This window comes from Thalassophryne amazonica, chromosome 7 (genome assembly GCF_902500255.1).
Source record: "Thalassophryne amazonica chromosome 7, fThaAma1.1, whole genome shotgun sequence".
Taxonomy (NCBI): Eukaryota; Metazoa; Chordata; class Actinopteri; order Batrachoidiformes; family Batrachoididae; genus Thalassophryne; species Thalassophryne amazonica.
This window is the reverse complement of record NC_047109.1, coordinates 51,739,096-51,764,739: the sequence shown is the minus strand read 5'-3', so window position 1 is coordinate 51,764,739 and position 25,644 is coordinate 51,739,096. Positions and strand designations below refer to the sequence as shown.

General features: G+C 44.1%; 1 protein-coding gene across 1 annotated transcript in view; it reads right to left on the bottom strand.

The window, feature by feature from the left end:
- The window catches only part of drd2l (dopamine receptor D2 like), a 115,731-nt gene that overhangs the window by 10,514 nt on the left and 79,573 nt on the right, over window positions 1-25,644 (bottom strand). The window contains 1 exon segment of the mRNA XM_034174143.1: window positions 20,769-21,123. Within this exon segment, the coding sequence (XP_034030034.1) occupies window positions 20,769-21,123 (355 nt within the window).

Below are 25,644 nucleotides of genomic sequence, written 5' to 3'. Positions count from 1 at the left end.
GCAGATGCGGGAATTGGTGCGGCTGCTGGCGGCCCTGGTGAAGGTGGGCTGGAGACCCCGGTGGTCGCGTCCGATGAAGCCTGAGGGCTGAGTTGCGCCAGAAGTTGAGTCATCTGAGTGCTGACAGTGGACATGAAAGTGTCCTGGCGTTTAGCAAGTTCGACCTTTGACATCCAACCTTTGTTGGAAATAACTGTTCATCAACTGTTATGTGTTGCCCTGGGTTGTACGACAGCACACAGTTCTGAACAAAGCATCCCCAAATGTCTGAAATGGCAGCAAATTTGTCCATCTGCATGCGTTCCAAACAGGTGTCCTTGATATCGCTAAGGCTTCCACAAGAATGTATATCTTGCTTGACCGTCTTGCTGCCATTGTGATGTTTGTCTTCTTGACTTGAACACGTGGCTGCTTTTTATAGTCAAAATGTCACACATACGCCCACATACATCAGGTAACCCTAACCCCACACAGCCTGTTGGTCTATACAGATTGGAGACTGCATGCTGCATTAACATATGTTTGGGCTAGTGAATGGCTCGTTAATGAACCATTGTGCCACAATGATGGGCTCTTGGAATAGAGGGGGGTATGCTGGAAAGCATGAAGACATTTTGGAGTCTGAAAAGCTGAAGAATCGTGAGGTGCTGAGACATCTGAAAGATACACAAGCTCTTTTAGCCAATACCTCCCCTTGACAGATGAAACCCGACCCAAGGATCGAGGTGGACCAAAGTGACTTCGGAACCAGAGAGGGCTCCGAAACTGGTGAAAATCGGGGTAATAAATTCAAACCCAGACAGTGGGAGAAGCCCACCACATGGGAAGATCACCCCGATGACAGACGTGAGTACCCAGGTGGCTGATCCCAAGGATGGTAGTGTTCCAGACACCCACATCAGGGACCACCTGGATGCAACACTAAGACTAATTCGAACCAAGACTCCTGAGAAAGAGACCGGTACAAGCACTCAAGTAAGGATGTGGACTCAAGCCTCGATCAAGAAATCCGTAAGATCATGTAAGGCCTCCTCCAGGAGTTTGAGGATGAACAGGCCAAAAAGAAAGCTAACGTGCTGTGTGTAAACCGCATAGCTCCAACTACCAACCTGGTGTCTTCACAAAGACCTATACCGGGGTGCAGACAACCCGCTATCGGCACCGTCCCAGGACCCACGTCCTGAAACATCGTACTTTTCAGATGGGGAGCAAGAACCAAGAGAGACCAAGTCTGCTCCTCCCAGCGCCATCTTGGTAGTCCAGGTCGATCAGGACAAGAGATCACACGCTGATCCAGCGTCCGTTATACCTGGACAACCACCTGTACGGAAATTCTTGGGCAATCTCTCTGAGGAGGGGATTGCAAAGAAATTTTATTTGTCCCTAACCCTGGAAAACTCCCTCAGACATGAGGCTCTTCTGAATACCACCGCCGATGTCACCTTAATAGCGGCAAACCAGGCCGACAGAAACCTCAAACTATCGCTGTGTTCGTTGGAGATCCAGCCCTACACGAACAACCCGCAATGTTGTCCTCAATGGCTCTGGTCAACATCACTGTCGGCCCCATGAGTCTTACACAAGCACCATTCCCTTCCTCATAGGGAAAGACTTTCTCAACTGATTTGAACCCCTCACCTGAGGTGACCCAACCAGCAGAGCCCCAATGTTATGCCATTAAGACTCTGATCCCAGATGATATAGAACCCCCACGCGACACGATCACAGCGAACATGCCATCGACTGTAGACCCGCGGAATGCTTCATGGCCCCCAGATGCACTGCTGGCCGAGAAGGACACTTTCCTCTGTAAGCTGTCAGAGGATACTAATGCGAGTGAGTACTGCCCTCTGGTAGTAGATGGTCTCCATTTGGAAAACACACCCACTGCTGACGTAGCTTTGGCTCTTTGGGCTGAAAGATCAGCTATTAGTCAAAGTCTGTTTGACTCCTTGAGCGAATCCAATCCAGACATTTTATATGTCGAAAAATCTTTCCGTTTTCCAAAAAACCCTCTACCCCAGACCATACTCAAGGCCACTGGAATCTGCACACTCAGAATACGCTGGAACCAACGAGAATTGAGCCACTCATTCTTAGTCATTCCAAACTTACCACGCTCTGTCTACATAGGAGGGGACCTCCTTGTCCGATTGGGGGTACAGGTTGACAGAGTCAATGAGGTCCTCTGGTCTCTGACCAGAACCCACGACGACCCCACTTACTCCGATCCGGAGTATCTAAAGTTTGGGCAATTGATCCCTGACGCATGCCAGGTAGTGAGTGATGATCACATCATGATAGCTGCCAATCTGAAAAATGCACCGCTCTGCCTTGTGATTCATCCAGGACAATGGCTCCAGCACTCGCAGGTGGTCTTCCAGCCATCCCAGCTCTTCACCAAACTGGGACCGTTCTGAGCCTAAGAAGTCGGGCAAATTGCTTGGCGAAGACATCCTGATTCCCAAGGCCACCCCACTGGGTTGGATAATCAGCACTGAATTTCAGGACTTTGAGCTGAACATTCCAGTTCTTGGCCAAGTCCCTCCATCACTTCTTCCCTGTCCACAACGGGGGGTGGTCTTTTCCAAACCCTTAGGAGCAATTGCTGTATTTCCAGCGATCATCTCTGAGGAAGACACTGTCAGCAGAATAGAGCTTGATGACCCTGACCACATGGTCCTCCAGGCCCTTACGGTCCTCATGGTCGACTCTCAGAACAAAACAAGTGCTGGAGATGACACTGAACAGGCTCTGAACCTTAACCAAGGTTTGGATTCTGAGTTTGCATCTCAAGCAGAACGGGTTTTAGCAGCAGCAGATGGTTTAAAGAATGATAAGGAGCGAGGACATCTGAAAGATCTACTCTATAAATACCGAGTGTCCTTTGCCAATTATTTATTGGATTGTGGACTCACCTGCATCCTGACCAATACGAAGGAGCCATTGAAGTGTCTGACTTCTATAACCAAACCGCTATCGAACTAGACCAACAAACGCTAGAGAAAACCCAGTATGAAGGCTCTCAGGTCATCAACGTGGCCCCGATAATTTTAAAAGAGATTCAAAATCAAGATCTCAGACCATACCATGCCCTATCATATGCTTGGTCCACTCCTGACACCCTGCTGTTCGTAGCCACAATCGGCAGTTACCTAACTACCCTCTGCTTAGCTCTGTGGGCACACAGATATGCCAATACCCTTCAAGACGGTATAACCAGGTGTTCGCGAGCCCTTGCCAGGCTAGTCTGAAGGAAAAGATGCTCGGCCGCACAGTCCGAAAATATCGAAGGTAACCAAAATTCAAACCGAGAGCTCGAACCCGACCAGACATCTGAGTTACTGGATTTGGCTTAGTCAAACCGGTGACAAGTCAATGTAAATAAATAGGCAAATATGTGTTGTGGTATCATAGTCAAAACACTTTAGTTATGTAATAATCTCGCCAAGCCACTCTGCTAGTCTGACACTAACCCTCCACAGCCTCCCTGCCAGTGGAAGACATCACCCACCAACCTTCGCAGCCTTCCTCGTCTTGGCGATTCAACGTTGGAGACCCAAAGTCGAATCAAGTGGGGGAATGTAGCGAGAAGCCTGCATCCACCATTCAACAACCTCCTAAGTTTGCATTAAGCAAAAGTCGTAAAATTTCTTCAAAGACAGCTCAAGATCTGGGAAATATCAAGTTGCCAAAAGGAGGCTTTCCTGACCATAGCACAGGATGGCCAACTGTCATCAACCCCCACCACTAACAGGATTTAAGATTCTCTAAAGTGCATTCCTCACAGAGCTGTGAATCCCCTTATCAACCCGAAACCAGATGTTGCCAACTCCTTTCTCATCTAAAAAACACAGACCCCAGAAAGACCTACTGATTCCAAAGTCTAAAAAACTATGTCTTTACAACAAGATTCAAGTAAAATCACACCACAGACGAACTGCCCTCAACTTGGAAATCACACTGCAGTTTGTCTGGTTCAAATCGATGCAGAATTGACAAATATAATATTTTACGATGAAATCCAAAGCCCAGTCCCTTCCAGTCCGTGAACCAAGAGTGACCCCTGTTGGACAAATTGGGCAAGGGAATGTAACTAACTTGAACAGTATTATAAAGTTTACCACCTTTAAAAAGTGGTATTGTGCTGTTGTAACCAGAAGAAAAAAAGAGGAACAGGAAACAAACGTAATTGTTTAACCTCACACATGAAATTGATATATCTGGTATTTTGTGCTCTGATCATAGATTGTAGAAAGTTTATCCAATGTGCTTTTTTCATATATAATCATGTGCGTAATAGTTCTAAGGACATTGTTTACTAGAGTTTTGCAATACAGGACTTGCTTGGTACTAGACAAAGGACTGAAGAAGAAAACTACAGTACCCAGAATTCTTGGGGGTGGAGCTTTTAACCCTTTAAAAAGCATGCGCCCCCGGGGAATCCTTCTTTTAATTCCGGCTCTTCCTCTGTCTCTTACACACCCTTACTCGTACGTTCCCTCTTCTTGGGTTTCAAGATGCTGCCTCGCCATCAAAATTTTTATGACCCTTTGTCTGCAACCATGTGTTGTGTAAACTTATTCCTTGTTGTGCGTGCCAACAAGAAATTACTTTTTCTTTTTTCTACAAATAACTTTTGCTCAACTTTTGTAAAAAACACAGGCACATTTAACTTCCTTTTGCGATTTTTCAAAATAAAACCTTTTTCTTCTTGAACTCCAAATTCATCTCGCAAACATTTTTCTTACAAAGTCAACTATTTTTGTATCGAGTTTTGTGATTTGATCCGGCTTCCAAAGACGATGAAGAAAAACAACTTTTTGTTTTGGCGAATAGAAAAATAAAGACACAACAAGCCTTTATTCTGACGATCCCAGATTACAAGCACTGCAGAGATAAAAACATCCAGGTCAGCTGAGACATCAACAGCGATTTGAACTGCTGCCACAAGTCACAGCCTAACAACGGAAAGCGTCCCCGGTAACCAACGAAACCGGGCGGGGTGACCGGCAGAGTCTCTTTGTCAAGGTCCCTGAAGCAGCTGTGTGACGGACGGATCATAGACTGAAAACGAGATGATTCCCAGCCCCTGACCTACGGAGACCGATCTGCACAGCATCCAAGTAAGACCGTGGAAGGGCGTCAAATCTAAAAGAGTGGCTTTATTTTAATTCTATTCACTGTCACTCAACATCTCTCATTAATAAATACCAAAGTAAATTCACTGATGAATCATATAAAAACACAAGTCAGTTAAGTGGAAGCATTATAAGAGCAACTTAATCTTTCATTCTTCTGAACTCTTGTGTGTTTGTATAAGAGAGAGAGAGAGAGAGAGAGAGAGAGAGAGAGAGAGAGAGAGAGAGAGAGAGAGAGAGAGAGAGAGGAGAGAGAGAGAGAGAGAGAGAGAGAGAGAGAGAGAGAGAGAGAAAGCGCTGTATTCTTGACACATGAGAATTCATGTTTAATGTGACACCTCGGTGACGGTTAAATTCTGAGTTTTCAGGTTTAAACTGTTCACCAGAATACATATTGCAAGAATTTGCGAGAATCCAAATTTTTGTAATCACTGTATTTGTGACTCCAAGGGATTGGTTCAAAGTAGCTAACTGACCAGTTGTCAGTCAGCATGTTGTGCTTTGATTGTCCAGCCATGATTTGCATGAGCTGAGATTCTGATGTTACACTGAGCCTGTAGTCCAGAAAGGATTGCCAGTGATTTGTTTTCTGATCAAGAGACATCCTGATCAAAGCTCGTTTGAGAGGAAAGGGAGGGGGAACCCCCGTGTCCACCATGTTGTGTGTTTTAAGGTGCTATATTGTTCAAAGGACTGCTGTGTCCTCCATTTTGTGAAAAAAGCAAGCACGTTTTTAAGAATGTATTGTTGCTAAAAAAGAGTGGCTTTATTTTAATTCTATTCACAGTCACTCAACATCTCTCGTTAATAAATACCAAAGTAAATTCCCTGCTGATTAGGACGAAATTCATTCTTAAATTCCTGCAACTAAACCAAATTATCTGAACGTCATAATAACTGCTCAGTGAAATTCATCATCATCAAATTGCCTTACTGTGATATGTACTGTTATTTAACTCCTGACTGAGTTAAATAAATGTTTTAAACGTGTGAAGTTGTCTGTGATTTTGTATGGTTTTACAGAGGGGGTTGTACTTGATATGTAGAACTTACTACTGAAGATTACAGACTGATTTTAATATTTCTTATTGACTGACCCTAAAATCATAGATATTACAACCTTGTTATAATATCATTCAGTCACAGGTGGTGCCCCCAGTATTCGAGGTAAAATTATCCACAAGTGATAATTTCAAATATCCTAAAACACATATTATATTCTTCCTGATGCTACATGGGCGAAGACAACAAAGTAGAGGAGGAGAACGTTTTCACAAATAGCGGGAGAAGACGAAAACTAGAAGGGTGGAAATGAGAGTGGGGACTTTGAATGTTGGTAGTATGACTGGCAAAGGGAAAGAGCTGGCTGATATGATGGAGAGGAGAAAGGTAGACATATTGTGTGTGCAAGAGACCAAGTGGAAGGGAAGTAAGAGCAGGAGCATCGGCGGTGGGTTCAAGTTGTTGTACCATAGTGAGGACAGGAAGAGAATTGGTGTTGGGGTCATTTTAAAGGAAGAGTATGTTAAAAGTGTGTTGGAGGTTAAGTGAGTGTCTGACAGGGTGATGAGTCTGAAGTTGGAAATTGAAGGGGTGATGAGAAATATCATCACTGCATATGCTCCACAGGTAGGTTGTGAGATGAAGGAGAAAGAAGATTTCTGGTGTATGTTAGATTAGGTGGTGGAGAGTGTCCCCAAGCATGAAAGAGTGGTGATAGGAGCAGACTTCAATGGGCGTGTTGGTGAAGGGAACAGAGGTGATGAGGAAGTAATGGGTAGATATGGTGTCAAAGATAGGAATGGGGAAGGACAGATGGTAGTTGATTTTGCAAAAAGGAAGGAAATGGCTGTGGTGAATACCTACTTTAATTAAAGGGAGGACCACAGGGTAACATAAAAGTGGAGGAAGGTGCACACAGGTGGACTACATTCTTTATAGGAGATGCAAGCTAAAAGAAATCGGAGACTGTAAGGTGGTGGCAGGAGAGAGTGTCGTTAGACAGCATAGGATGGTTGTTTGTAGGATGACTTTAGAGGTAAAGAAGAAGAAGAAGAGAGTGAGAGCTCAACAAAGGATCAGATGGTGGAAGCTGAAGGAGGAAAACTGTTGTGTGAAATGTAGCGAGCAGGTGAGAGAAGCACTGGTTGGAGGGGAAGCAATTTTGGACAACTGGAAAAGTACTGCAGATGTGGTGAGGGAGAAAGCTAGGACAGTACTGGGTATGACATCTGGACAGTGGAAGGAAGACAAGGAGACTTGGTGGTGGACTGAAGAGGTCCAGGAAAGCATAAGGAGAAAGAGGATGGCGAAAAGGTTTTGGGATAGTCGCAGAAATGAAGAAAGTAGACAGGAGTACAAGGAGATGTGGCGTAAGGCAAAAAGAGAAGTGGCAAAAGCGAAGGAAAAGGCATATTGCGAGCTGTACAAGAAGTTGAATAGTAAGGAAGGAGAAAAGGACTTGTACCGATTGGCCAGACAAAGAGACAGAGCTGGAAAGGATATGCAGCAGGTTAGGGTGGTAACAAGTGAGGAGTGTGTGCTGAGAAGGTGGAGGGAATATTTTGAAGAGCTGATGAATGAAGAAAATGAGCGAAAGAAAAGCCTGGATGATGTGGTGAGAGTAAGTCAGGAAGTACAAGAGATTAGTAAAGAACACGTGAGGGCTGCTATGAAGAGGATGAAGAGTGGAAAGGCAGTTGGTCCAGATGACATTCCAGTGGAGGCATGGAAATGTCTAGGAGAGATGGCAGTGGAGTTTCTAACCAGATTGTTTAATAAAATCTTGGAAAGTGAAAGGATGCCTGAGGAGTGAAGATGAAGTGTGTTGGTTCCTATTTTCAAGAACAAGGGTGATGTGCAGAGCTGCAGTAACTACAGAGGCATAAAGCTGATTAGCCACAGCATTAAGTTATGGGAAAGAGTAGTAGAAGCTAGGCTTAGAAAACAGGTGAAGATCTGTGAGCAGCAATATGGTTTCATGCTGAGAAAGACCACTACAGATGCAATGTTTGCTCTGAGAATACTGTCGGAGAAGTACAGAGAAGGCCAGAAAGAGTTACATTGTGTGTTTGTGGACTTAGAAAAAGCTTATGATAGGGTGCCAAGAGAAGAGCTGTGGTATTGTATGAGGAAGTCTGGAGTGGCAGAGAAGTATGTTAGGATAGTGCAGGACATGTACAAGAATAGTGTGACAGCGGTGAGATGCGCAGTCGGAATGACAGACTCATTCAAGGTGGAGGTGGGATTACACCAAGGATCAGCTCTGAGTCCTTTCTTGTTCACAGTGGTGATGGACAAGTTGACGGATGAGATCAGACAAGAGTCCCCATGGACTATGATGTTTCTGTAGTGAGTCTAGTCTGGAGAGGTAGAAATATGCTCTGGAGAGCAGGGGAATGAAAGTCAGCAGAAGCAAGACTGAGTACATGTGTTTGAATGGGAGGGAGCCCAGTGGAATAATGCAGTTACAAGAAGTAGAAGTGGTGAAAGTAGATGAGTTTAAATATTTGGGGTCAACTGTTCAAAGTAATGGAGAGTGTGGTAAAGAGGTGAAGAAGAGAGTGCAGGCAGGGTGGAGTGGGTGGAGAAAGGTGGCAGGAGTGATTTGTGACCGAAGAATATCAGCAAGAGTGAAGGGGAAAGTTTACAAGACAGTAGTGAGACCAGCTATGTTATACGGCTTAGAGATGGTGGCACTAACAAAAAGACAGGAGGCAGAGCTGGAGGTGGCAGAGCTGAAGATGTTGAGATTCTCTTTGGGAGTGACAAGAATGGACAAGATTAGGAATTAACATATCAGAGGGACAGCTCAGGTGGGACGGTTTGGAGACAAAGTCAGAGAGGCGAGATTGAGATGTTTGGACATGTGCAGAGGAGGGACCCAAGGTATATAGGGAGAAGGATGCTGAGGATGGAACCACCAGGCAGGAGGAGAAGAGGGAGGCCAAAGAGGAAGTTTATGGATGTGCTGAGGGAGGACATGCAGGTGGTTGGTGTGACAGAGGAAGATACAGAGGACAGGATGAGATGGAAACAATTGATCTGCTGTGGCAACCCCTAATGGGAACAGCCGAAAGACAAAGAAGAATGAGACAAAAAGAAAAGAAAGAAAATAATAATCTCATGTATGGGGCTGTGCCAGTGCCCTTGACAAAAGTAATTTACACTTCTGTGATGCAGCACTGAGAATATATTGAGATTTTAGAGTAACATATGCTGCCGTCAAGATGAAATCTTTTTCAGGGACTTCCATGCATTTTTCATCAAGAAAATACAAAATCACACAATTACAAAGGCATGGCTGCTGAGGAGGAGGGTACAGATACTGAAACGCCTAACGTCTAGTGGCCTGTCTGCAGTCCTGACTCGTCCTTAATAGAGAATGTGTGAACAATTTTGAAATGAAAAATGTAACATGACAGCTCTGTACTGTTAGACACCTTAATATTGTGTTTGCAGGAAGAATGGGACAAAATAACAACTGACACACTGTTTCTGTGAAGGCTCTCAGTTGTCCAGGTGGTTTCCATAGTAGAGAAGCTTGAATCTTCGACTGGACTGGGTTGCTTGACGCGAGGACGTTTTGCTTCAAATCACAGAAGCTTCCTCAGCTAAAATTCTTGCTCTGGTAGTCTGACTTCTGTCTTGACCCTTGTAGAGAAGAACCTTCTTCTCTCTCTTGATTAGCAAATGTACAATGCAAAATTATTTATTTCTTCATTTTGCATTTTCTAATATTTTCATTGCAATGGTATGAACCCAAGATATTTAATATTTTTCTGGTCCGTCAAGTGCAAATACCACATTAAAAAAACGACAATCACTGAAATAAGTTGCAAAAACTACTCAGTGCTTTAATAAATTTGCAAAAATCTCAAAAACCTTGGATTTGTTGTGGAGACCCCAAGGGCAAACAACGGAGCAGCCGAAGGGACATAGTTATCATGGGGTATCGTGTGTAGGATTTTGGGGAAGAAATGTATTTCATCCATTTTGAGAAAAGGTTGTAACATATAAAAATGTGGAAAAATTGAAGCACTGAGAATACTTTCTGGATCATCATTATCACTGCCACTCGACACAAGCATGGTGGTCCAGAAGAAATTCATCCAGGCATCTAGCTAGGAGGCTGGCAACTGTTTCAGTGCTTCAGCAACTTTCTGTCTTGCACGTCTTTTCTCTTCAGCTTTCCATCTATTGATCTCAAAAGTCTTGATGCTATCACAAACAGTTCTCCTCCAAACCAGTCTATCTGCTGGGGCTGTAGTCCAGTCTTCAGTCTTGCAGTCTTTAAAGCCTCTTTTAAGGACATCCTATCTTTTCTTAGGAGCGTCAACACAACGTGGTCCAGTAGAGAGTTGACTGAAGAGAAGTTGTTTTGGGAGACGTTGCACGTCCATTCTCACCACATGTCTGTACCATCTCAGTCTGTTTTGGTGTAACAAAGCCTCGATACTTGTCAAGCAAGCTTGGTCAAGAACTACAGCATTGGTGACACGATCATACCACTTCACAGTCATGATTGTCCGGAGATATCTTTAGTGGAATTTCTCAAGTTGTTTAACTTGATCACAATAGGCAGTCCATGTTTCAGAGCCATACAGAAGTGTTGGTATAATGATGGCTTGATAAGACTCGTATTTTGGTCTCCAAATCAAGATTGTAGTTGAGAAAGACACGCTTGCATAGCTTGCCAAAAGCTGCCGATCCTGCTGTTTATCTCACAAACAAGGGAGACATCACTTGCCACGTAGCTACCAAGATACTTAAAGTGTAAAACTACCAGGTGACAGGTGGGGAGATGGTATCAGAAGGAGATCGATATAGAACCTCTGTTTTAGTGCAGTTCAGTGATAGACCAAGTCATTTGTAGGCTTCTGCAAAGGCATCCGTTATTCTCTGCAGCCCAGCTTCTGTAGTCGAGCAGACTGCATCATCATCAGCGTATTAAAGTTCCACGACTGAGGCTGGAGGCTTCATAATGTCATTTGTATTTAAAGTAGGAGCATATGCACAAACTGTGGTAACATGATCATCGTTTTGCACTGTATATAATTACGCATGAAGCTAAAAATAAATTAATATTACATATGATAATTTTAGGAGAAGCAGCATAAATGACTATATCTGTGTTTATAGTGATTAATATGAGGTCTGTCCAAAAAGTAACGGACCTTTTTATTTTTTGCAAAAACCATATGGATTTGAATCACGTGTGATTGCATCAGCCAATCTTGAACCTTCGTGCGCATGCCTGAGTTTTTTCACGCTTGTCAGTTGTGTCATTCACCTGTGAGCAGGCTTTGTGTGAGCAGTGGTCCACCCCTCTCGTTAGATTTTTATTGCGAATAAATGTCTGAACGATTTGGAGCTTTGCTGCATCAAATTTTTCCAGAAACTCTGCGAGACCTCCAGGTGGACACCATTCGGAAAATTTAGATGGCTTTCAGGGACAATTTTATGGGGATTACACAGATTAAGGAGTGCTCCAGCCAGTTTAAAGACCGCCCACAGCGTCTGAGAGCGCAGCGCACTCCGAGTGCCGATCGACAGGCTCAAACCCCGCTGAAACAACCAGATCATTTCCAACGTGAAGGCTTTGTTGATCCGGGACATCGTTTGACTTTCACAAAAAAGGCAGAAGGCGTGGACATCAGCACTTTTTCGGCACATTCTACTGTTACAGGAGTTTTTTTTCATGGAAAGAGAAGCAGAGGATTGCGCCACTGTGCCGCTCATGGCGTGGGACAAAACCACCTCCATGTTGGTCTCACAGGACGGCTTTCAGGTGGCTTTCAGACGGCTTCCGGTGGCTTTTCAGTCGTGTGACTATCCGAGAAATTGTGCATGAGCTGGACATGCCCCAACATGTCCTGTGAGGCTTCATCACGGCGTTGCTTTGCGCCATGCGGCACCGCCACGACGCGCGGAATTCCTCCGCTCCTCTTTCCATGACAAAAACCCCTGTAACAGTGGAATGTGCTGTTCATTTCCAAACTGGACGCTGTGTTTTATCCGGCAGCTGTGGGCAGTCTTTAAACCGGCTGGAGCACTTCTTAATCTGTGTAATCCCCATAAAATCATCCCTCAAAGCCATTTGAATTTTCCGAATGGTTACCACCTGGAGGTCTCTCACAGTTTCTGGAAAAAATTGATGCAGCAAAGCTCCAAATCGTTCAGACATTTATTCACAATAAAAATCCGACGAGAGGGGTGGACCACTGCTCACACAAAGCCTGCTCACAGGTGAATGACGCAACCGACAGGCGTGAAAAAACTCACGCATGTGCACGAAGGTTCAAGCTTGGCTGATGCAATCACACGTGATTCAAATCCATATGGTTTTTGGATCCTTCCTCGCTCCTTCCACTCACCCCGCCCCACGGCATGCACTGGGGCCGTCCCTTACTGATTCCATCGAGACCACTTCCGACACGCCAGGTCCCCCTGCTGGTGAACCCATGCAGCTCGGCAGGGCTAAACAGCTCCCCCGAAGAACGTCAGTGGAGACTGGCTGCCGGAGTGTGTCTCTATTGTGGTGCTAAAGGGCACGTCCTTAGCACTTGCCCTGTTCGGCGAAAAGCCAACGCTCACTCGTAGGGACTGGGCTATGAGTGCGGCAAGCTAGATTCACGGGTGTGGGATCCAATCGCACTCAAATCCCGGCCACACTGTGTTTTGCCAGTAAAACACTTTCGGTTCCAGCTCTTATTGATACCGGAGCCGAAGGTGATTTGATTGATTCAGCCTTAGCTTCCAGGCTAAGATGCCACTTGAATCACTGTCTTCCCCACTGTTGGTGCATGTGCTTGATGGCGCGCCACTTTCCACCATCACTCATCGCACCGCTCCTCTCACTTTCGTGGTGTCAGGGAATCACAGAGAAACTATTCAGTTTTACGTTATACCATCTTCATCCCCCTTGGTCCTAGGCCACTCATGGGTAGTCAGACACAATCCCGTAATTGATTGGCAGTCTGGGGCTGTTACTCGGTGGAGTGAAGCCTGCCTCAAGGGTGTCTTAGTTCCTCGTTTCCCCCCAACATTGTGGTCAAGGAGAAAACTATCTCACCTCCCGACTTGTCTCTAGTTCCCCTTAAATATCATGACCTTGGTGAAGTTTTCAGCAAGGATTGTGCACTCTCACTACCTCCTCACCGTCCTTATGATTGCACCATTGACTTGCTTCCAGGCGCCCCGCTACCTTCAGGTAAGTTGTATAATCTCTCCCGCCTGGAATGCCTGATTTCCGGGGGCTAAATGCTGTAACGGTCCGAAATTGGCCACTCAGGCCACTTCGTCTTCTCGATTCGGTGTTTAGCTCCTTGCACGGGGCGACCATATGTTCCAAATTGGTCCTCCGTAATTCTTACCAACTGGTGCGTGTTTTGGAGGGGGACGAGTGGAAAACCGCCTTTAACACCCCTATGGGACATTTCGAGTACTTGGTCATGCCCTTCGGCCTAAACAACGCCCTGGCCACGTTCCAGGCACTAGTCAATGACATGTTGTGGGACTTTCTAAACTGGTTTGTTTTTGTCTACCTTGATGACATACTGATTTTTTTCTCCAGATCCGCAAACCCACATCCAACACGTCCGTCTCGTGCTCCAACGATTGTTGGAGAACCAACTATTTGTCAAAGCCGAGAAGTGCAGGTTCCACCTCAACACGGTTTCATTTTTAGGGTTCATTATCTCTCATAACCAGGTCAAACCAGATCCAGCCAAGATCAAGGCCGTAGTCGACTGGCTGGTGCCAACCTCTGTAAACAGTTACAACAGTTTCTCGGGTTCGCTAAGTTTTACAGGCATTTCATCCGTGGTTTCAGTCAGGTGGCAGCTCCCCTCACCGCACTCACTTTCTCCAAATCTGTTTTTCAGTGGACTCCTCAGGCCGACGCCGCTTTCGCACTGCTTAAGGAGCAATTCGCTACCGCGCCGATTCTCATCCAACTGGACCCGCCAGCTCATTGTCGAGGTAGATGCCTCTGACTCTGGGATAGGTGCAGCCTTGTCCCAGACATTGGAGAAGGACAACCGTATACACCCGTGTGCATATTTCTTGCGGCATCTGTCCCCTGCTGAGCATAATTATGACATGGGTGACCGGGAACTCCTGGCGGTGAAGGAAGGAAGCATTTGCCGAGTGGAGACATTGGCTGGAGAGGGCCGCAGTTCCATTCATCGTTTGGACAGACCACCGTAATCTGAAATACATCAAGTCTGCCAAACGACTGAACTCCCGGCAAGCCAGGTGGTCGCTGTTTTTTGGAAGGTTTAACTTTACCATTTCATACAGACCTGGGAGTACGAATGTTAAGCCGGACACCCTGTCACGTCAGTTTGCTTCCACCAAGAAGCCACTCAACTCATCTGAAACCATCCTTCCCCGATCCATGGTTGTGGGGACACTGACCTGGGATGTTGAACGAGCCGTCCAGGAAGCCCTCACCCACCATCCTGACCCCGGGGGAGGGCCGCCCGGTCGGCTTTTGTTCCACCTGAGACCCGTTCTCAAGTCCTCCAATTTTGCCACTCTTCCAAACTGTCATGCCATCCCGGGGTCACCCCTACACTGGAGCTCCTCCATTATCGCTTCTGGTGGCCCACCAGCACAAGCCAACGTGAGGGAGTTCATTTAAGCCTGCTCGGTATGTGCCCGAGGCAAGATCTCCCATCAACCGCCTGCCGGACTCCTACAACCTCTCCTGATCCCTGGCCACCCATGGTCACACCTCAGGATGGATTTCGTCACAGGACTTCCTCCATCCCAGGGTAACACAGTTCTCACAATTTGTGCCCCTGCCGAAGATACCAACTGCCCAGGAGACCACTGACCTTCTAATTCTCCATGTTGTCCAGCTGCATGGCATACCCCTGGACATCGTATCTGACTGAGGGCCTCAGTTCACCTCGCAAGTCTGGCGGAGCTTCTGCACTGCTCTCGGGACCTCGGTCAGCCTGTTGTCCGGGTTTCATCCTCAGACCAACGGGCAGGCAGAGCAAACCAATCAAGACCGCCCTACATTGCGTCTTCGCCACCCACCTGACGGACTGTAGCCAACACCTGCCTTGGGTGGAGTATGCACATAATTCCCAGGTCTCTTCAGCCACAGGTCTCTAGCCTTTTGAGGCCTCTCTGGGATACCAGCCACCTCTTTTTCCATCCCTGAGAAGCTGAGGTGTCCATCCCATCGGTGCAGCTCCACCTCAGGAGATGCCGTCGGGTGTGGAAAACCGCCCGCTCTGCCCTGCTGAAGACCCGAACCCGGACGCAGGGCCATGCTGACCGGCATCAGACCCCCGCCCCCGACTATCAGCCCATGCAGGAGGTGTGGCTCTCGTCTCGGGACATCCCTCTCCAGACCGATTCCCCAGAACTGGCTCCCCGGTACATTGGACTCTTCGTTATTGACCGGGTGGTCAGAATCTGTCTTCCTCACTCTCTACGGATCCACCCAGTCTTCCATGTCTCCAGACTGAAGCCGGTTCATTCGAGTACTCTGTGTTCCCCTGCCCGGATGGTGGATGGTCATCTGGCCTGGACTGTCTGGAAGATCCTGGATGTTCGTCGTCGGGGACAGGGCTTCCAGTATCTGGTGGACTGGGAAGGCTACGGTCCTGAAGAGCGCTCCTGGGTCAAGTGGGTCTCATCCTGGACCCTTCTCTCATCCGGGACTTCTACCGGGACCATCCTGATCGTCCTGGTAGGTCGCCTGGGAATTCCCGTTGAGGAGGGGTACTATTGTGGACTGCCTGCTGTTTCCTGCTGCTGTTGCTCTCTCCCTCTTCTCTACATAGGTGGCGCACCTCAAGCTGATCGACACACCTTTTTCACATCTCATCAGCATCTGTATATGAACCCTGGCTCTTCACTTCATCCTCGCCAGTAACTCTGCATACCTTCCAAGACGGCATCGACAGCTTGCAAGCGGCCACCTGGCTCTGAGATCTATCAACCGGGACTGGAGTCTTTGGGCTGCGGTTCCCCTGGTTCCACCGCTGAGCAGGCCGGTCTCCACACGGCTAAGCTGTTTTGCACATTTTCCTTCTGTAAATTATTTCTGTAAATTATTCCTTGTAATTAAATCCTAGTATTTACATTTGGTTCTTTGCTCCCTGCTCTTGGGTTCGTCATTCCTCCACTGCCCGAACCATAACAGGTTGTACAGGGTTACAATGTTATCAGTAGAAGAATCATTGGTGACCATGACCAGACATGGGTTTGTGATTGTCCTGGATAAAGAGTAAGATCCAAGTTTTTAATGACTTAATAAATGGAATAGTTTTGACTGTGTTGAATGCTTGGTGTCCAACGTAAAGGTCAAACAAAGTCAACGTCCATTGGATTCTGACATATGACATATGTTACCCCATAATCAATCAATCAATCAATTTTTTTTATATAGCGCCAAATCACAACAAACAGTTGCCCCAAGGCGCTTTATATTGTAAGGCAAGGCCATACAATAATTATGTAAAACCCCAACGGTCAAAACGACCCCCTGTGAGCAAGCACTTGGCTACAGTGGGAAGGAAAAACTCCCTTTTAACAGGAAGAAACCTCCAGCAGAACCAGGCTCAGGGAGGGGCAGTCTTCTGCTGGGACTGGTTGGGGCTGAGGGAGAGAACCAGGAAAAAGACATACTGTGGAGGGGAGCAGAGATCGATCACTAATGATTAAATGCAGAGTGGTGGATACAGAGCAAAAAGAGAAAGAAACAATGCATCATGGGAACCCCCCCAGCAGTCTACGTCTATAGCAGCATAACTAAGGGATGGTTCAGGGTCACCTGATCCAGCCTTAACTATAAGCTTTAGCAAAAAGGAAAGTTTTAAGCCTCATCTTAAAAGTAGCGAGGGTGTCTGTCTCCCTGATCTGAATTGGGAGCTGGTTCCACAGGAGAGGAGCCTGAAAGCTGAAGGCTCTGCCTCCCATTCTACTCTTACAAACCCTAGGAACTACAAGTAAGCCTGCAGTCTGAGAGCGAAGCGCTCTATTGGGGTGATATGGTACTACGAGGTCCCTAAGATAAGATGGGACCTGATTATTCAAAACCTTATAAGTAAGAAGAAGAATTTTAAATTCTATTCTAGAATTAACAGGAAGCCAATGAAGAGAGGCCAATATGGGTGAGATATGCTCTCTCCTTCTAGTCCCCGCCAGTACTCTAGCTGCAGCATTTGAATTAACTGAAGGCTTTTTAGGGAACTTTTAGGACAACCTGATAATAATGAATTACAATAGTCCAGCCTAGAGGAAATAAATGCATGAATTAGTTTTTCAGCATCACTCTGAGACAAGACTTTTCTGATTTTAGAGATATTGCGTAAATGCAAAAAAGCAGTCCTACATATTTGTTTAATATGCGCTTTGAATGACATATCCTGATCAAAAATGACTCCAAGATTTCTCACAGTATTACTAGAGGTCAGGGTAATGCCATCCAGAGTAAGGATCTGGTTAGACACCATGTTTCTAAGATTTGTGGGCCAAGTACAATAACTTCAGTTTTATCTGAGTTTAAAAGCAGGAAATTAGAGGTCATCCATGTCTTTATGTCTGTAAGACAATCCTGCAGTTTAGCTAATTGGTGTGTGTCCTCTGGCTTCATGGATAGATAAAGCTGGGTATCATCTGCGTAACAATGAAAATTTAAGCAATACCGTCTAATAATACTGCCTAAGGGAAGCATGTATAAAGTGAATAAAATTGGTCCTAGCACAGAACCTTGTGGAACTCCATAATTAACTTTAGTCTGTGAAGAAGATTCCCCATTTACATGAACAAATTGTAATCTATTAGACAAATATGATTCAAACCACCGCAGCGCAGTGCCTTTAATACCTATGGCATGCTCTAATCTCTGTAATAAAATTTTATGGTCAACAGTATCAAAAGCAGCACTGAGGTCTAACAGAACAAGCACAGAGATGAGTCCACTGTCCGAGGCCATAAGATCATTTGTAACCTTCACTAATGCTGTTTCTGTGCTATGATGAATTCTAAAACCTGACTGAAACTCTTCAAATAGACCATTCCTCTGCAGATGATCAGTTAGCTGTTTTACAACTACCCTTTCAAGAATTTTTGAGAGAAAAGGAAGGTTGGAGATTGGCCTATAATTAGCTAAGATAGCTGGGTCAAGTGATGGCTTTTTAAGTAATGGTTTAATTACTGCCACCTTAAAAGCCTGTGGTACATAGCCAACTAACAAAGATAGATTGATCATATTTAAGATCGAAGCATTAAATAATGGTAGGGCTTCCTTGAGCAGCCTGGTAGGAATGGGTCTAATAAACATGTTGATGGTTTGGATGAAGTAACTAATGAAAATAACTCAGACAGAACAATCGGAGAGAAAGAGTCTAACCAAATACCGGCATCACTGAAAGCAGCCAAAGATAATGATACGTCCTTGGGATGGTTATGAGTAATTTTTTCTCTAATAGTTAAAATTTTGTTAGCAAAGAAAGTCATGAAGTCATTACTAGTTAACGTTAATGGAATACTCAGCTCAATAGAGCTCTGACTCTTTGTCAGCCTGGCTACAGTGCTGAAAAGAAACCTGGGGTTGTTCTTATTTTCTTCAATTAGTGATGAGTAGAAAGATGTCCTAGCTTTACGGAGGGCTTTTTTATAGAGCAACAGACTCTTTTTCCAGGCTAAGTGAAGATCTTCTAAATTAGTGAGACGCCATTTCCTCTCCAACTTACGGGTTATCTGCTTTAAGCTACGAGTTTGTGAGTTATACCACGGAGTCAGGCACTTCTGATTTAAAGCTCTCTTTTTCAGAGGAGCTACAGCATCCAAAGTTGTCTTCAATGAGGATGTAAAACTATTGACGAGATACTCTATCATACTTACAGAGTTTAGATAGCTACTCTGCACTGTGTTGGTATATGGCATTAGAGAACATAAAGAAGGAATCATATCCTTAAACCTAGTTACAGCGCTTTCTGAAAGACTTCTAGTGTAATGAAACTTATTCCCCACTGCTGGGTAGTCCATCAGAGTAAATGTAAATGTTATTAAGAAATGATCAGACAGAAGGGAGTTTTCAGGGAATACTGTTAAGTCTTTTATTTCCATACCATAAGTCAGAACAAGATCTAAGATATGATTAAAGTGGTGGGTGGACTCATTTACATTTTGAGCAAAGCCAATAGAGTCTAATAATAGATTAAATGCAGTATTGAGGCTGTCATTCTCAGCATCTGTGTGGATGTTAAAATCGCCCACTATAATTATCTTATCTGAGCTAAGCACTAAGTCAGACAAAAGGTCTGAAAATTCACAGAGAAAGTCACAGTAACGACCAGGTGGACGATAGATAATAACTAATAAAACTGGTTTTTGGGACTTCCAATTTGGATGGACAAGACTAAGAGTCAAGCTTTCAAATGAATTAAAGCTCTGTCTGGGTGTTTGATTAATTAATAAGCTGGAATGGAAGATTGCTGCTAATCCTCCGCCCCGGCCCGTGCTACGAGCATTCTGACAGTTAGTGTGACTCGGGGGTGTTGACTCATTTAAACTAACATATTCATCCTGCTGTAACCAGGTTTCTGTAAGGCAGAATAAATCAATATGTTGATCAATTATTATATCATTTACCAACAGGGACTTAGAAGAGAGAGACCTAATGTTTAATAGACCACATTTAACTGTTTTAGTCTGTGGTGCAGTTGAAGGTGCTATATTATTTTTTTTTTTTTAATTTTTATGCTTAAATAGATTTTTGCTGGTTATTGGTAGTCTGGGAGCAGGCACCGTCTCTACGGGGATGGGGTAATGAGGGGATGGCAGGGGGAGAGAAGCTGCAGAGAGGTGTGTAAGACTACAACTCTGCTTCTTGGTCCCAACCCTGGATAGTCACGGTTTGGAGGATTTAAGAAAATTGGCCAGATTTCTAGAAAGGAGAGCTGCTCCATCCAAAGTGGGATGGATGCCGTCTCTCCTAACAAGACCAGGTTTTCCCCAGAAGCTTTGCCAATTATCTATGAAGCCCACCTCATTTTTTGGACACCACTCAGACAGCCAGCAATTCAAGGAGAACATGCGGCTAAACATGATAACTAAGCATGACAGATGGTGCAAACTATTCAATTTATTAATCCTATTAGCTCAACAAATAATTTGCATCACTTTTTAGCAAAACTGAAGGAACTTTAACTTTTGACCCCTGTACAAACTGAAACTGACCTTTGTCACAATTTTTGCTGTTTTTACCCCATAACTCAATGGAATTCAGTCATAGATACTCCAAACTATACCTTTTTGTGGTATAGTTTTCAACATGATTGGAGCATTTTTAAATTTTGACCCCAACATATAACATTCAAATACACAGTATAGCAGACATTTATACACATTATAGTAGAACAATACCATTACTATTTGTAAGACAACTTTGGCTGAATTCCATGTCGGTGTGAGTATTTCTTTTATGTGATACTGTGTATATTTGACATACTGACAAACATAATTGGGACACAGTCATCATTAAAACTATCAGTTCTTCCTGTGTGTGTACTATACAGTATGTGTGAGTGAACTGACAGTGTATGACCGACATGTAATCACTTATTTTGGACTCCACATTTAATGTTTTTGTCTCACCGAGCACAATGGCGAGCATCTGCGTTGCCTTCCTCTCCTTCTGCTGTGAAAGCCTCCCTCTCACTCTCTCTTTGATGATGCCCAGTTTCTCTTGTCCTCCGCTACGCTCTCTCCATCCCTCACAGCCCCTCATGCCATCCTCAAGGGTTGGAGGTCGAGGTGTCAGGGCCGAGCGTGTGATAGTTGAGGGAATACCAGGCGCAGGTCCAACTGAAATGGACAATGAGATCTTGGCCCGGCCTGAGTGGGCGGTGTTTTGAGGAGCAGCAAGAGGAGGTAAACTCTGTTCACTTTGTGGCAGGAACTGACCCGGTTCCACTTCGAGGGGATGAACTACTGCCTCCTTCACCAGTGTCTGACACAGAGAGAGCGAGGACAGCGACCAGTGAGGGACAAACAATCGCCAATGACAACAAATGGCACATTGTGAAAACATGAAAAATTGAACGCAACCAGCTGGACAGACCTTTTCAGTTTACTTAACTTCAAGGCGTTAGTTAGAGCAAGATAGGTTTAAATTAAGTTTTCCAACTGCTTATATTGTTAAGCTAAGTCAAAACAATTTATGTCCTTCAACTGAGTAAATTCAGAAAAATTTCAAAAATTTTCAACTTAGTTTTTCCAGTTTCAGCAACTTACTATACATTCATATTTGCAATTTTAATGCTATATTTTTTCCATTTTTGCTTCTGAATTTACATGGCTTACAGATAATTTCTAAAAATTCAAGTGAAAACAAATTCCACTCCAGCTTGTAGTACTGATGGGTAGAATAAAACAGGTAAATAAAAAATAAAAACAAAAAAACCCTACTGGTAAGCATTAATTCCTTTCTTTACTGTTCATGATTTAAGGCTACCCTAATACATCATTCAAGGCACATACTGAAACTAATTTTTTGAATTGTTGGAAGTGAAAAAGTTAATTGTTTGTAATAGGTTAATTTCATGTGTTGTAATTATTATTTTATATCCTTTTTCAAGTATAACATTTAACTTTTCAAATAGATTAACATAATGTCTTGTTTTAACACCTCCCTAGGGAGGCGCCCAGGGGGCATTCTTACCAGATGCCCAAACCGCCTCACCTGGCTCCTTTCAACGCGAAGGAGCAGTGGCTGTACTCGGAGCTCCCACGGATGACCGAGGTTCTCACCCTATTGCTAAGGAAGCCCATTTTGGCCGCTTGTATCTGTGATCTAGTTCTTTCGGTCATGATCCAACCATCGTGACCATAGGTGAGAATAGGACCAGTATATCGAGAGCTTCACTTTTTGGCTCAGCTCCCTTTTTGTCACAACAGTATGGTAGAGTGGATGCAATACCGCCCTGTTGCAACGCGTTCTCTGGCCAATCTCATGCTCCATTGTCCCCTCACTCGTGAAACAAGACCCCGGTACCTGAACTCTGTCACTTGGCAGCAATTCAATCCGCTTCACATGGGTAAGGTCTAACTCACCAACCCCCTGAGCAAGCACTAGGTGACGGTGGTAAGGAAATCTCCCTCTGGGTGTTTTTGAAGAAGAAACCTCAAGCAGACCAACCCCCCTGCTAAGGCCAAAGTTACAAGCAATTACATGTTAGTGCAAAGTCCAACATTAAGGCCAAGCTGACAGAGTCCCAGATTAGTCCCACATCCCTGCCATGAGTAGTGGCACTTCAGGCCATTGTTAATGAGTGCGGTGGGTTTGACTGGCCATCCATCATGTGACACTGGTCACACCTCAACCACTTGACTAGCCACAATACATTCAACAATACCTCAGACAGAGAGAAAACATGCAGAATCAAATGGAGTGAATTAACAGCACTGAGGACATTAGTTTCACTAGCAACAAATCAACAGAGAAACAGAGAGAGTACATATGTAGCTGCCGGCAGATAACCCTTTGCTTCAATAACAAACAAAATTTTTGATATGAGACTGAGACCTGTTCCATTTTTAATAATGCAATTTAAGAAGAAAGGAAAAATGATTTGACACTATAGGTTTTGTACATAAGCTTTTCCAATGTTGAGCCAGTGACATGGACCGAACGGTCCCCTCTAAAAATTGGTCCACCCTGCCTTCACTGCGCATGCGTCTGAGTCTGACTCTCTACACCCAAAGTGATCAAAGGGAATAATGCGATTATTAACCATCAGATGACAAAATCATTCTGTCAGTCAGTTTTAAGCAGGAACGAGGCGATAATCAGCAGGGGTGGGAGAAAAAAAAAAATTGATTCCCATAAGTATCGCAGGTTTTTTTGTTTTACGATTTTTAAATAGATTTTTTTTAAACAAAATTACTGATATTTTTCTAAATATGAATGCTTCATTTTAGACTACATTTATCAGCCGGGTTTGTAAAAGTTATCACTTTCTCCAGCAAGAGGACGAAATGCGTTTTTCGACTCTCTACTTGGCAACGCAACGTCACTACTGTCCGCGTGAAAAAAAAAAAACTTACATTGAAAGCGGAGAATGGTGGACAACTCGCTACGTGGCGCAGGGATAAAACCCCCACCATCACATTTTAGATTTTTGCTTTGAAGGAAAAGCAGAACTGGACATGTCGAAAGCTGTTTGTAAAATCTGTAATGCACACGTTGCGTACTGCGGAAATACGACAAACCTCAATGCCCACCTAGCAAGGCACCATCCTGAAGTAAATGCAGAGCTTCCAGCCAAACGTCCTGCAGCAGCAAGCCAGCAGACACTGAAAGCAGCATTTTCCAATCTACCTAGCAGTTCTGACAAAGCAAAATGCGTCACAAATCATGGACTTTATTTGCTAAGACCTGCGGTCTTATAGTGTTGTGGAAAATACGGGTTTCAGGAACATGCTACACACACTGGAGCCGAGGTACGTGATACCTTCCAGAAAGTATTTCTCAAACAAAAGGCTCAGTTTTCAGGTGGTCAGGTTCAGGTGCTCTGTTTGTGAAATCAGTGTTGTGTTTTTGGTTTTTTTTTTGCAGCGCTGTCTGAGCAGAACAGTTAAATAAGCTGCTAAATAAATATTAAAAACAGACTCACATGTGATGTGTATTTTGGGGGGAAATATGCCTCCTGATATAGACTGTAGACATGATTATGCAACTTTTTCACTGGTATTAAGAAAGCTAAACTAAGAATCGCAAAAATTGGCAATATCGTAAAAATCGCAATTTAAATCGAATTGGCAGCCAAAAAAATCTTGAAAGAATCGAATCGGGGGAAAAGCATATCGTCCCATCCCTAATAATCAGTGAATCACTACTGACACTTTGAAATGACGTAGGTGCAGCAGCAGCAGCAGCAGCAGCATGTCAGACTCAGACGTGAATCACTTGTGGTGCTCAGAAATGATGCTGCTGACACTTCAAAATGACGCATGCGCAGTGAACGCAGGGCGACCAATTTTTAGGGGGAACTGTATGGTTGGCGACACTGGCATGCACATGAAAGATCCTAAATGCATTGGTTTTAACTGTGCAGTCCAAAAATAGTATCTTACATTTTTAGGAGTCTGAGCCCTACCTGTGATTTAGACAGCTACAGTGTTTTTAATCTACAACCCAAATTCCAATGAACACGAGACTGTGTGTAAAATGTAAATAAAAACAGAATACAATGATTTGCAAATCCTCTTCAACCTATATTCAATTGAATGCACCACAAAGACAAGATATTTAATGTCAAACTGATTAAATATTGTTTTTGTGCAATATTTGCTAATTTTGAAATGGATGCTGCAACACATTTCAAAAAAGCTGGGACAGTGGCATGTTACCACTGTGTTACACAGGGCTGGACTGGGGAAATTTTCAGGCCGGGCATTTTTACCAAGACCAGGCCACCACCAGGTATCGAAGGGGAAAAAATTAAGCCTGCTGTGACAGTGTTTTGTTTTTTTTTTTGGTCCCTTAACTGATCGTGTGCACCAGGGACACATACTTAACACTATAAGAAGCATTATGAAAAGTTCTCCCGAAATACAGTTATCATAGGCTTATCAAAAGTACAATCTATTGACAGTAGGTCACATTACTTTTAGACATAATAAGCCGTCATTTCATTCAGCCTTGTTACTTAAATTTAGAAATAGAAATTATATAAAAACATTTGTTATAGAAATACTGTAGGCTATACTATAAATAATATATCATTACTTGTGTGATACAATTCATCATATAAAGCAAGAAATGACTGGATGACTGGACCAATGACTGGATACAAAGGTTGAACTTTTTGAAACTGCAATACACAAAAAGGCCACAAGATGGAGACAGTTGTCTATCTCACTACAAGCTACAAGTAACATCAAGGATTTCTTTTATTGCCAATTTGTGTTGCTAATCAACTTAGAGAATGACTCTCAATTTAAAGTAAAATGTTAGGTATGTGAAATTATGCCAGGACTTGGGAAAATACATTTTAGACAGGGACGCCGTTATACCATGCCACCGCACCGCAGACTGTGCAAAACAGCATACTTCGTATGACCGACGCACGACCGTCACACAAATAGAATAAAGAATAAAGAAACAACCTGGCGGCGACAGCATGGTAGCTAGCCATGCACACCATTTGTACAGGTTACATTGCTAGGCTAGGTTACGTGACTGGCAGAGTTAGCACAAACAAAACCCAGTTAGACAGCACTTTACTTCGGACCAGAAGATCAGAATGTCTCTCTCACACACAGATGTCTGATTAATGAACAAGTTAGGTTGCTGTTCATCAATTAATAGCTGAAGTTAACCTTCACTTACTGTCATGGCCGTAGTGGTCCCCGCCTCACTTTATAGTCACCCTTTCTTGACTTCAATGAAAATATATACTTGTTTTATAAAAAGTAAAATAAAGACCTCTTTCTTGACCTCATATTTAACTGTTGACAGCACTGTAAC